Below are 14,219 nucleotides of genomic sequence, written 5' to 3' on the forward strand. Positions count from 1 at the left end.
GGAATTTCATGTAGTTGCGTGAGTTTGTAAAAATGTACTTTTCTCTACTAATTGTTATAGGAACTTGTTTTTTTTTCTTCTTCTCTTACTGCATGAATCAAGCTGATGTTCTACTACTGACACTACTACTGCGCACGTCAGTAGGTTTTCATTTGTTTTGCGTTCATGACTTCAAAAAAGGCACACCCCGGAAATAGTCAACCGATTCATAGTTTGGATAAACGAAATGTGTGGGATCAACGGGGGGGTTTATTTTAAGGGGGGGCTAAGGATAAACAAACAACAGTGCAGGGCGGCATTTCGGTACGAAACGAAAATAAGGAAACGAAAAAAAAAATTATACTTTTAAAATATATTTTTTCTCTGAAAAAATGATATATAATTCTCGATGACGGTTTTGTTACAACTCTATAAAAAAAAACTTAGAAAATTAAAAGTATCTTACAAACTACGAGAAGTTGTAGCTTTACTTACTGATCAAACTCAAGTGTTTGTTTAAATATAAAGATTGTAACTTGGTTTTGCGCACTCTAGTATCCATTTCGTTAGCTACTACTTATTAAATATAATTTTAATCTAGGGTTGTTTCGCTCTGTCCATAATTAATAGCTTGTTTTTTTAAATGCAAACAGCATTCCTTCTATGCGCATGCTTTAGAGTAGATCTATCACACATTCAATAAAATATTTTTCTGTAATAGTCATAGTAATTAATATTTAACAACTCTTCCACCTCGTTTTTTTTTTTCTTCAAGCCAAACCTAGACTAGTGCTAGTGCCTAGTATTTTCCGCTATGGATTGAATTTTGTATTTGTATTTTCACGAATTATAGAATTACCGCGGTTCAAAAACAGCTCTGTTTCAAACGTAAATATAAACGTGCTTCGGACAATTGGAAAAATTAATTCTTGCGAGCCGGAAGCTGCGCCTGCCCCTAAGTACAACATATAACATAACTAACGAAAAATTCACTGAATTTTTCGGTACTTCGCTGCCAAAAACAATTTTGATTTGAACTCGTTTCAGCGAAAACAAAAAAAAAAATCAACCAAAGGCCGTGTATTTTTTTTACGATTAAATATAACCAAGCGAGTAAAACGGAAAAAAAACATAAACCTTCCTTCGATTTTTTTTTTCATCAAAAGCTTGCATTCAGTTTCTTACAGTTTAAAATTTAGCTATTCTGTGTCCGGTGCCGCTCTCGGGATATCCCAGCTTTGTTTGACTCCATCGAATTCAAGAAACATCAATCGAATAAGTAACGCCTACCTTCGTATTTTAATTACAAGATTTTAGATCATTATCGATATTAATATTATTATTATTAGTGTTATTATTATTATTATTATTTTTTACTTTAATCAGTTTATTCAATTCCATTCATGCTGGCTGCTTAAATGTCTAAACGCTCACTTACAACGATTTAGACTCTAGAATCAGCTACTAGTTTACTGCGGATCAAGGGGGGGGGGGGGGGGGGGGGGGGGGGGGGTTAACTATTTACACGGATATCAGATTGTGTCTGAGAAAATTTTTTGAATTTTTTTTTTCATTGGGAAGCATTTTTGCCGGAAGCCGGACCGAAACTGTACATCTCTCGGGGAAGTTTATTCGATTTTAAGTACAGTTCATTATAACCTAAACAATTTAAAAGATGGTGTGAGATTCCAAACGGTGAGATTTCAAATACTGCGGTTTGATTGTGCGCGGACTCTTCCCTATTTACCTGAGTTTGCCTGAGGGTTCCGTGCGATTTGTACAGATGACGTTGTTAACGGATTCGGTTTACGGTACGAACATGGTTTGAAATCGTGTGTGGTTTTTTTTCTTCATTCGTTCGTTGAGAAGTTAAGGGGGGGTAAATTATTGCACAGAACATTTGAAATTGCATTCTATGACCAGTAGTAGGCTGAGAGACATAGTACCCGAAACAGAAAAAGAAAAAACAGATGATGATTTGGCGGGAACTATTTTCGCGTGCTAGGAACAGTAGGCTGTGACATGACAATTCGAAATTTGCTGCCAAGTGAAAAGTTATAAACAAACAGAAGAAAACGGTTACTGCGATTTTCAACTACGGGTTTAAAATTGATAGTAAATCCTAGCAAAAAATATTGCGCTAGAAACAGGGAAAGGTTCTCAACTCACACGATTTCCGCTGACCCGCGTTCGTACTGCTTTCTAAACTATCTAACTTAAAACATTCACTGAAGTAAACAAAGACTATTTGAAACAGTAATAGTTGATGTTGGTAGTACCATTAGTAGTAGTAGTAGTAGTAGTAATAATAATTGCTGGTGGTTGTAGAAACATTATATTATTACCCGTTTTGTGTTTGCACTAGTTTATTATGTGTTTGTGATCCTGATTACTTTGCTCTTTGCGCTACACGAGCACATGAAAGAATGTCACGGTTGTAACAAAAAAAAACAAAGTCTTTCAACAACAAAAAGTATCTTAATAAATTAATAAACAACTGTTTGTGTTTTTTTTTTATTAATTGAATTGTACGTTTCTTTCCTATGATTGATTGTGTGTTCGTGTGTCATAATGGATTTTTCGCCCTGAGATAGATACATTCGTCACGCGAATTGGTTGCATGCGATATGAGGAGGTAGTTTTAATGGTATGAGTATTTAATACAGGTAAACTCTGAGATTCTACACGTGCACACGTGTGGAAGCACAGGGGCTACACGAAAGGTAGTTGAAATGTTTGAAGAAACAGCGTATGGTCGTCGTCATTTGTTCTTCTTTCAGTATACTTGATTTGATATCGTATTGGTTGCTCGTTTTGATCGTATTACTTGTGGTAAATCGTATAGACATCGTATATGTCGGTATACACGTTCATTTGCTTTTCACGTTGTTCCGTTGGACCGTATACTGGCGAATTTTTGTTTTGCTTGGTTGATATTACAAGTATCGTATCTGATTTGGGAAAGTAGTGCGGATTTAGAGTTCGAAAAAAACTAATCATATGTACCATGGTAGGTGTTCAATTTCCTTCAGTATACATTTGTAGGGTGTTATATTCGTATATCAGTTTCGATAAAATCTCGTATGTTGTGTGCATTAAGATTTGCAATTTGTAAGACGTGTGCAGTTCAGTTGAAACGTTAAGAATAGAAAAAGATATAATAGCGGGATAGCATTCGCGTATACAGAGGTTCTTTTTTTTTGTGTCTCTGCTTAGGAGATTAGTATACGTAAATTTCTTCTATGATAGATTTTTTTTAAATTTATTTATTAAGAGAACTGGGCGTTCGGTTTGTTGTCTGTTATTTACAGTTCAGGATACTTCTTGAGATGTGTATAAGGGTCGCTTTAAAATCGTAACTTTCTCTAACTATCTTCTTGTGAGGTAGACTGACGGATTGTGTCTCAACTGGTTTTTCTGTTTTGTAAATATGCTCTTAACATCACTAGATAAGTAGTACAACGTGAAATATCTTCATTTTTTTCCGTTTTAAAAGGATTTTTTTAAATTAAAAGTTCATTCTTCAATATGAGGTATTTTAATTACGGATTGCAGTTTGTCTATCTTCGTATATTCCTTATAGTTGCATTGATTAACACTAGGTAGTCCTATCATCGGAACAAAAGGGCAAAATTAACCTGAGGTATAACGTTTACGAGCTGCTTTTTTATTAGTTCACTTTCGTGCGTTTTGCACGCAGGAAAAAAAAAGATAATATTCTCTCTGTTCGCGTTTGTTTTGGATGGATTTATACAGTAGTAATATTTCGAGAATAATTATCATACTCACTTAATTAAGGATGGCACAACGAATTTACTCATTTTCCTTCGTCCGCAGTTTGTCCGGACCGGTTCGACAAGAAAACCGAACCAAAAAACTAAATCCTTATGGTAGAGTAAATATTTGCAAGTGGAGGTTCGATCTGTTTTCACTAATTTTATTCTCAATGCTGCACTGAATCGTGCATAGTGAGAAAGGGTAGACGAACCGAAAGGCAGAGCTTCTAGTTCGTACCGACACCCTCATCGTCGGAGTAGTTCCGTTCATCGCCGGAACTGTTGCCATCGTCATGCACGTTATGCTGCGGTCCATCCAGTCCGAGATCCATCGGTTCGGAAGAGTCCCCCCGCCGGATGGTGTCACTGTTGAGGATGGAATTGTTGTTCAGATTGTGGTTTCCATTGCCGGCTGCCAGCGAGAGCAGTTTCTGCTGGGCGCTGATTTGGTGGTGACGATCATCGCGGTTCGAGGACGGCTCGATCGTCACATTCGGAGACGATTGCAGTTTGCCTAACGACAGGTCCGTACTTTGGCTGTTTCCGGTTAGCTTGGCAATGTCCAGCTGAGGCGGCAGGAATCCCGGCGGTAACTGATCTAGATTGTGACCCATCGCTTTCAGTTGGGCATACTTGGCCGCATGGATGGCGGCGGCTGCTTGCTCCTGGGTCATGCCGCCCATTCCTGTTGGAAAGAGGAAATTTTTTATGTTACTCATAGGTGTTGAATGTAAATCATTTTCTTGTTCTATAAATCATCCCGCCATAAAGTGAATCGTTAGTCAATACTTCCCAACTTTTGAAATATCGTTCTTTGACGTTTTCCGAGTGCCTACATTTCGAATTGATTGCTAAATTCTGCCCTTATGGTAAAGCCCGTTACTACAAGAAAACTTCAACGTCGGCAGATTGAAATCACAGTAGGCCCGTGCTTCGACCGCAATTTTTTCACTGTTGTCAAAGATTTAGGAAAGGGAAATTGTGACATATTTTCAAGTCAACTCGAATGATTTTCTAACAATTGAAGTTCACATTTGAACTAGCGTTCATTATTATTATTAGTGTTGTGTTGGTAGCTTGTGGTGCGCTTGAAGGAAATATATTCTAGTTGGTTCGGTCAGACACTCTAACGAACCGTTACATTATTGCTTCTTTGAATAACATAAATCACTCGTTTAAACGCTCAGATTGAATTATTTTTTTATGGTAGAGTCCGAATGTTTTTGGATAGAGGTTGATATTTTTATGCTATCTTTCGATCAAATTAGAGTTTTCCATACAGAATGGACGTTTGGCATACAGTCGAAATTCCGAAATCAGTATAATAATCACATAAAAATACTGATTCACATCCGAAATTTATTTGATCAATTTTTTTGTTGAAAAATTGATGGTACAGATGACGTATTTTAGAAAGGACGTGTGACGTGTGATGGATTGAAACGGATTCGTTTTTTGCCTTTCTCATATAAAAAGACTATGCAATCACTGTGAAAACCGACTTTAGAACGGAGGCCCGGAGGGCCAAGTGTCATATACCATTCGTATTAGTTCGTCGAGATCACAAAATGTGTGTATGTGACAAAAAATGTCACTTAATTTTCTCAGAGATGGCTGAACTGCAAATTTATGAGTAAATTTTCTCGGAAATTTCTTAACCGATTTTCACAAACTAAGAAGCAAATAAAAGGTTCTGAAAATTTTTAAAAAGTCCCCGAAAGGTTGGTCCAGATCCGACTTCTGGTTCCGGTATTACAGTGCGATTAGTGAAAATTTTCAATTTCATGTGTATTTTTCCACAAGTGATGGCGAAACGAAGTGCATATTTTTATCAAATTTACTGGTAAATTCATCTAGTTGGCAGATCTTGTTAGTTAGTGAAAATATAAATCTACTTTGGGACAACTAGTCCCCGGTTTCCGCTTCCGAAAGCACCGATAATAGTGAAGAAAAGCTACCAAAACGGAACTCATTTCGATTTCTCAGCAACGGTTGAACCGATTTTCACGATTCATGATTCAAATTTGAAGTTCCTATTGTCTTAAAAGATACTGTGAAATTTCATCCATATCCGACTTCCGGTTCCGAAATTATAGGGCGATGAGTGTCAAAATCGTCATTCAAAATGTCGATGCAAAACTGGTGCGCGTTTGGTACGTGCGGCTTTGCTCCGTTCGCTTTGTTCAATTTCGTATAGCGTGCAGGGTTGCCACACTTACATCTATATTTTTCAGGTGAAAATTATGTGAATTTATGAAACGAAAGTGTGTTTGGCTATGCTTGAACTTTTGATGTCGATTAGTAAATGCTCATTAAACCTAGACACAAGTGCTCTGAAGCGGTCAAGAAAAGCTCCTTGACTTCGGTTTTCTGGGATTGTCATTCTACTGTTTTGGTTTGCGCATGCATTATTGGAGCGAAATGACATCACACGAAGCAAAAGAAAGCAATATTTTAATGTGGAACACATTTTTGTTTTCTATATAGTGGTGCAAACTAGAAACTCAACAAAAATACACGTAGAAATTTGGTCAGGTTTTGAACAATTACAGCTCAGTCAATTTTGTATCAATTATTAATATCATGTCACCATTTGATTGAAAATATTTCTACGTATTGATTTGAATGTTCATAGTCATGTATTTTTAATTGTATATCATTAAAATGTTGATTATTAGCTAGCAGTGTCCTATTTTGTCTGCAAAAAATCTCCGACATACCGGATTTCCCTGCCATAGTCGACGGGTTTGAAGGAGTAAGCGATATATCAAAGGGAAAGCATCGCTCTGATTGGTCAATCGATGCAAAAGCGAAACTGTTGGAAGCACGCGAAGCTATAAATATAAGCAAAATTATAGCTAACGTTTCAGTCCTACACGTAGCTTGCTAGAGGTAGGTTGCAAGACAAAAAGTGCCATAAAAACGATTTGAAGCTTTAATTGCTATGCTCTGATCTTGTGTCAGGAAAGATTGGATGAAATCCCATGTTATATCGTTTCGCCTGAGAAATTGACAACTACCCCAGGGTAAAGTTTGAGTGCATAATATTAATTTCTTATTTATATAAGATGAACTCGATTGATAATGAGAAAAAGTTTATCGCTTCAACCGAAATCACAGAATGGTAGTAATTGTAAAGAAACGCTATAAAAATAACTACTTGCATACAAATCTTGAACACAAGCTTGGCGAAGAGAAGCTTAAATATCGATATCTGTATCACAAGCTTGTATAAACATATAATTGCATACATTTGGGCTATTGATGTAATTTCGTTGGCTAAAAAAAAAAAACAAATCATGAAAAATATAGTCTATATTCTGGGTTCGCGTGTTCTGTGTTGGTTCATAATAAAGACTAAGCAGACTCTCGTGCATTTGCGGATTCAAAAGTGTGACGATTATTTGAAAATGTCGATCATTAGAAATTTTGGTTACCTTGTTCCACATCAATGGCTAACAAGCAATGGCTAACTCTGAAACTTCGCATTAAAAACCACATAACTCTGAAACTTCGCATAAAAAATCGCATAACTCTGAAAATTCGCATAAAGAAAGTCGAATAAAAAAACGCATAAAAAAGACCGCATAAAAAAAGACCTCAGTTTATATAAAAATGGATGTAAGTTTGTATGTTTGTAATGCGATATCTTCAGAACTACGGATGTAGCAAGTGCCTTTAAATAGGGGAGTGGAATGTTTAAAACGGCATAATTCCGAAACTACTGAACGGATTGCCACTAAACTTGGCACAGATACTTCATGCTTTTCTGGGGTGGTCATAAAAGTATTTCAATGGGGGGAGGGAGCGTAGCAAGTGTTCTTAACAGGGGGGTCATGAAAAAATTTGTCTAATTTGACGAGAATCAATACTTTTTTAAGACTATAGAAACATTTTGCATATATTAGATATGATTATATGGGGGGTGGATGTAGCAAGTGCCTTTTAAAAGGGGGGTGTAATATTTTTAATGGCATAATTCCGGAAATTCAATTGCTATCAAACTTGGCACATGTATTTCTTGCTCTTTAGAGATCGTTATAAGAATTTTTTTTATGATAGGAGGTGTCATAAATATGAGGGGGGGGGGGGGGGGGGTGGTGACATTTAAACAATTATCTGATTTGTCGAGAATCGGTACTTTTTGAAGACTTTAGAAACATTTTTCATACCTTAGATATGATTACATGGGGGATGGATGTAGCAAGTGCCTTTAAAACGGGGAGTAAAATGTTTGTAATGGCATAACTCCGAAACTACTTAACGGATTGTTATCAAACTTGGCATCTGTACTTCTTGCTCTTCAGAGATGGTTATGAGAATATTTTTATGGGGGGAGGGAGCGTAGCAAGTGTCCTTAACATGGGAGGAGGGGGTCAATGACGAAATTTATATAATTTGATGAGAGTCGGTTCTCTCTAGAAGGAGGGGTTTTTGAAAATAAATTTTCATCTCCCGATTTTTGTAAAAAAAGAGAGTGGCAGGAATTCGAAGGTCGTAGTAGATTGTCCCGGGTTGGCGGTTTAACCAATTAAAAAGCCCATAAATTCAGTTTGGAAAATTACTTTTACTTAATTCAAAGTACAAAATGTGTAAAAATAATACAAAATTCAGAATCAATTCACTTTTGCTCGATATGACCACCTTTTGCCTTGACTATGGCCTTGAGACGGTCAAAAAACGAATCGCAAGTTGCCGAATGTGACTTGCAGGTATTTTGGCCCACTCGCGGACAGTAACTTTTTTCAGCGCCTCGAGACTGGTGTATCTTTTAGTTCGGACTTTGCTCTCCAAAATGGCTCAAAGAGAATAATCCATTGGATTCGCATCTGGTGAATTCGAGAGCCATTGTGTGGACGTGATGAAGTTCGGAACGTTGTTGTTCAGCCATTCTTGGTTCACTCGAGCTTTGTGAGACGGTGCCGAGTCCTGCTGAGACGTCCATGGTCTGCCACCGAAATGTTTGCCCACGGCTTCAAAGCAAGCTCCAGAATACTTTCCCGATAATATGTCGCATTTACCTTGACGCCAGGCTCGATGAAAACGATTGGAGAGCGCCCATCTGCGGTTACAGCGGCCCAAACCATTATCTGTTGCGGGTGCTGCCTCCTGGTGGCCAATCGATGGCTCAAATTCTCGTATGAACGGTCGGTCAAGTAAACCCTATCGTTTTGAGAGTTTACGAATTGCTCAATTGGAAAAATTTTCTCGTCAGAAAATACAATGTTCGGAAATTGACCGCTTTCGGCCAAACGAAGCAACTCCTTCGCTCTCTCAAGTCTAACTTGTTGCTGCTTCGGTGTGAGATCATGCGCCTTTTGGATCTTGTAAGGCTTGACCTTCAGATCATTTTTCAGTATGCGGCGGATGCTACGGTCGGATATTTTCAGTTCTTTTGCCATTTGATTGGCACTTCGTCGAGGATTTCGTTCAAGTCGCTTCTTCACTTTTTGAACCATCTCACGTGACGTTGCAGTCTTTTGATGGCCACCTCCATGACGTTTTGCGATGCTACCAGTATTATTGTAACGAGTTAAGGTGCGATAAACAAAAACTTTATTCACTTTAAGGAGTTTGAGCTCACGAACAATCGCTGGTTGTGATTTTCCATCTAAATATAAAGCAATCACACTATTACGTTTTAAATCCATCACTGATTTTTTTTTCGCGTTCACTTTTGGCAAAATGCTTTCTTGCGCTTGTAAATAATACAACTCCGAACTGTCATTTAGCAAATTTCTAGAGAGCTGATGCCCGTGCGTCAGCTGCGCGAGCGGTCTGAAGTTGGTTACACTTCGAGTGCCGGACCCTGTACAGTCTCATAGGTTGCTGTTTAATTTCATTCGGGTCTAATTGCCGGTTCCAGAATCATAGGGTAAAGAGTGTTTAATCACTTAGTGCGACGATACAAAATAAGAGAAAAATACTTATCAACTTGACATAACTGTTTAGAATTTGAAAAGGTTATGTTGGTTTATACCCAAAGAAAGTTTATTTTTTATTCAAGATTGAAAAAAAAATTTCTTCACAAAATCTTCTGGTGTTTTTTTTGAAAATATAAGTAATATGAGAAAAACATAATTACACCACTAGGCGGATTAAAACAGGGTTTTCTCTAAATTTCAAAATCAGCTAACTCTTAAAAAAATATCCTTTATTTAAAAAAAAATGATATACCGGTAATCGCCAAATTGGACATATTGGAAATTAGTTCAAGCACATTTTTTTTCTTCTTTTGCTTCACCTCCCGATACACAACCAAGAAGGTTGAAACCGGAGTTGAATGAATGAAACAAAATGACAATATTTATTGCTGGTTCATCAGTTCCGTTCTAAAAACATCAATATTACAATTGAATCGAAAGAACACATACATTTTCACAATTTACTCATAAAAATTGCTAAGATTTCTAGCATCTTGATTAAAGTTGCCATTGTCGGTTTTTTTTGTAAAGCGGTTTTTTTTGTAAAGCTTCTTCGTACCGACGAACACGCCTACTGCGATTCCGACTGTTGAAGTTTTCAGAAGCGTAGTGATTGTGGGGATGTAGCATTCGAAAGACAAGGATAAGTGATGCAGAAGAATTTTAGTAATTTGATATTTGAAAATGATTACAACGCTATTAATGTTGCCATTCACCTTTTCGGTAAGAAAAAATACACTCTGGTTCTTTGTCCGAGAATCGGGATTTGAACGAAATTGTGTATTGGACCATTGGTTTTCCGATTATGCTTGATACTAAGTTTGATTGTACAGTCAGGGTGGCAAGTGAATTGCCGATTTCAATTCACCGTTTTTTTCCCGGTTTTTTGAGATAAAAATTCCCGGTTTTTGGAATAGGCTCAAATCGCCCCTGTTTAGTTTTTTTTTTAAACATTTTTTAATTCAAACTTTAAACAGATATCCCATGCCCAAAAAGGATCATTGTAATAGGCCGGCTAATTAAGAATTCAAATACTTTCCAGGCATTTTGATGTATAAATAGAAACCATTCATTATAACATGTGCATATAAGAAAAGCATAAAGCCTTTTTCAAGTCATTCAGTGGTTTTGGTTTCACGTAACCGATTTCTTCCGAGTGCACATGACTGTTTTTATTTTTTTTGGTATACATATGAATGAAAATAAATCAATAAGGAACAACAATCCTAAAAACGGACGCTTGCCACTCGAAAAAAACAACAACAATTTATGCTTGCAACTTCAAATCATTTTGTACAGAGCTTTTTTAGCTCCTTCTGGAAGTGAAAGTGGAAATCTCAGTTCGGCAGGAAAATTATAAACGGCATGATGGCCAAGGATGTCTTTTATCGTATCAAAGAATTCTATCTACCAACTTTTACACGATTCCATCAGTGCCATCAAAGAGAGATGGATATCATCTCAGCAACAAAACATCGTCACGGTTCATATAACATAGAATGGACACCAGTGAGAAAGCGAATTTCTCTCGATGACCTCTCGCTGTTAGCACGCTGTTGTTGGGGATTCTCTCTGAAGCAACAAACTGTCGCTTATTCTCGTTTTGTGATCCGATTCTATACGGGCAGTGGATAATTGCGATAGAATCATTTTACTATTGCCGCTTATTCTAACTACACTGAAGTCTTTTTTATGCGAGTTTACGTACCGCATAAAAAAAACCGCATAACTCAGAAAATTCGCATAAAAAAAAACCCGGTTAACTTCGAAACTTTGCATAAAAAATACCACATAACTCTGAAAATTCGCATAAAAAAAGTTGCATAAAAAACCACATAAAAAAAAGACCTCAGTGTACGTGCATATAATCTTTGTATAAGTTGTATATATGAAAATAGCTGTGAATGCTCCAGACCAGGGTTTTGAAATATTGTATATTGTAACCTAGGATGATGATCATCAAGTCGAATTATCTGGGATAATTATCAACTTGCGATTCCTTCTCGGTAAATTCCTCACAGCGCCGATCATTGCCGGACTGTATATATTTTTTAAGGGCTGTGAAATACTCAGAGTATGAAGAGGAGCGAAGAAATGTAGAAAAATTCTCTCAAGGTTCACGCATTGAGAGACAGCGAGTTCTTGTAGCATCTTCTACCAGATTGAAAATGTTGTATACAATGTAGAGAAATATCGACCCGCTTTCTGTCAAATTATCGGCAATCACCAACACTGATGATGGCACAGCGGATCTAACATAATATCGTCATTGCCAGGGCTTCGGTCATGGTACAATAAATTCTTATATGGACGTATACTGTTAAAATTATGCCGCTTGCAAGCACATCTGTTCAACGAACGATACCCTCAGATGAATTATCATGCTGTGATTGTGATGAAAACCATAAAAAAAATTATTAGCAAAGTTCTGTCCGACCAAAAATTTAAAATTTTCATGTAATAGAATTGAATTAAAAATCATTAGATGTACGTATACATCTATAAGATCGTATAAGATTTCGCAAAACCGTTCAGCTGCCACGACTTGCACCAATGTATCTGTTAGTCAATAAACAATATTTGAGATTTCAATGCGTTGATGGGCAAATAAATCAAATAATAGCTGTTAAAATGCACAATATATCAATCTGTGTTTTCCTAATAGAATTCTAAATCAGAAAGTACGAGTTCTCCCCGATGAACTCCCCGCTAGTTTTAAACCAGTTTTATTTCTAATAGCTTAACTATTTTGTCTTCTATGAGAAATCTTTCTACAATTGATCTAATACTAGCAGATCAATCAATAACATTCAGGGTTTCAAGTTAAGCGATGATTAGTGCAATTAGTTATATATTCTGCCAGCTTAGAACTAATCAACTATAATACTATCGAATGTAAACCGACTATAATACTATCGAAATTGTTTTGGGAAATATAGATATATTCATATATAATTTAAAATACTCCTTTATTGAAGTTCCAATATCAACGTTCGTGTGATCCTACTATGGAATATTCACTGAACAAATCAATCCATTTTCTCAATCTTTATAAGATTCTAAACTGGACCTCAGAAACCAGTTTCAATAGTTTTATTGAAAATTTTCCCTATGTTACCTTGAGATTTTGCCATAAATTTTGCAGGTGTGTTGAATACTTATTCAAAAATTTAATAAAAAACCAACAGAAGCATTAAAATTATCCTTATTTTTCAAAATGAGCTTTCATTATGTTATTGATAACAACTAAAAAAACTCTAATGCTTCCTGTTTGATTTAAAACTGCCTGCAAGCCTCTAAAAATCGTTGGACGAGACATGGGGTATTGGCATATTTCAAATGGACAATAAGTTATTTCAACACTTGTACTGAACATTTCGCTCAAACACAAAATTGGGTATTGTTTCCTACTTTTCAATTGTTGAAAAAAATCATTATGCTAACAACTGTTACTCATAGGTGAGTTAGTATTTTCCCGGTCACTTGCCACCCTGTATAGTGCTACTTTCGAAGGAAATTTTTTAAACGTTTTTTGATCATTTGGAAGGAAAATTTAAGAAACTTTAGAATTCAACAGTTCAGAATTTTTCTATCCACCCAAAATAACATACGCAACAATGCGGTTCTACTCTTGGACAAACATTCCACAACAGTTGACCCTTTAAAATACCTCATTTCAAAGCAAGAAAATTACTCACCAAAAGCGCTTTCCGTGATGAACTGCAAGTACGTGTCCAAAATTGCCGATCCGGTGGGTGTGTTCGGTTGCATGTGATTCATTCCGCTGCCACTTCCACTACCCCCATGTCGATCGCCCAATGCCAAAGCCATTCCCGAATTGTTGCCGTTGTTGTTGTTGTTGTTGCTGCTGCCATTTCCACCGTTGCCATCGCGTCCATCCAGTCCGCCACTTTTGCTGTTATCACCTTGCCGAACACGCGTTATCGTCGTGCTCGGATGGTTGAAGGCTGAAACGTCACCGAAAGGGACTTCGCTAAATTAGAACGATTGACCATGGAATGGATCTAAAAATACTTACAAGATGGTGACATGCCCATCATACTTTCGTGGAACCGCCGTTGACTTTCGCTGTGACTGCTCTGCTGGGACATGGTCAAATCTTCCGGATCATCAAACTCGTCACCTTCGCCGCCGGATCGTAGTTCCAGCTTCATTCCATCGTTCCGTCTAGTACCGGTCGGAGAGGCCCGTGCACGTAGTTCCGCTGGTGAAATCTTCACACCGGCCTTGGCCAGCAGTCGGGATGCGAGCTCCGGATCGAAGGGACTAGGCATCGGCAGGACCGGTAGATCCTTGGTCGAGATTCCACGGTGCTGGCGCGACATGTGCGAGTGCAGCGAGTTGCGCGACTTTGCCACGGTTCCGCACAGGACGCACCGGTACCCGGGGCAAACGGTGTGCTTATCCTCCAGATGGGTACGCAGGGTATGTGCCGAACGGTAGATCTTGCCACACTTCGGACACGGTCGGGGATCGGTAGCGCGTACTCGCATTTCTAAAGAACGGCGAGAGACTGCAA

The 14,219-nt window shown here is 37.6% G+C and overlaps 1 protein-coding gene across 13 annotated transcripts in view; it reads right to left on the minus strand.

Annotated features, from left to right (window-relative positions):
* Positions 1-1,479: 1,479 nt before the first annotated feature.
* Positions 1,480-14,219, minus strand: part of LOC131431869 (protein abrupt) — a 202,859-nt gene continuing 190,119 nt past the window's right edge. For 11 of the 13 annotated variants that reach the window (XM_058597796.1, XM_058597795.1, XM_058597797.1 and 8 more), the window contains 3 exons: positions 13,719-14,213; positions 13,378-13,668; positions 1,480-4,440 (listed from right to left, as the gene is read on the minus strand). In XM_058597796.1, the coding sequence (XP_058453779.1) occupies positions 3,983-4,440; positions 13,378-13,668; positions 13,719-14,213 (1,244 nt within the window). In that variant the 3' untranslated portion in view covers positions 1,480-3,982. The remainder of the gene's footprint in view (positions 4,441-13,377; positions 13,669-13,718; positions 14,214-14,219) is intronic. The other 2 variants (XM_058597800.1, XM_058597798.1) reach the window with 2 other exon arrangements.

The sequence above is a fragment of the Malaya genurostris genome, chromosome 2, assembly GCF_030247185.1.
Source record: "Malaya genurostris strain Urasoe2022 chromosome 2, Malgen_1.1, whole genome shotgun sequence".
Classification (NCBI taxonomy): domain Eukaryota; kingdom Metazoa; phylum Arthropoda; class Insecta; order Diptera; family Culicidae; genus Malaya; species Malaya genurostris.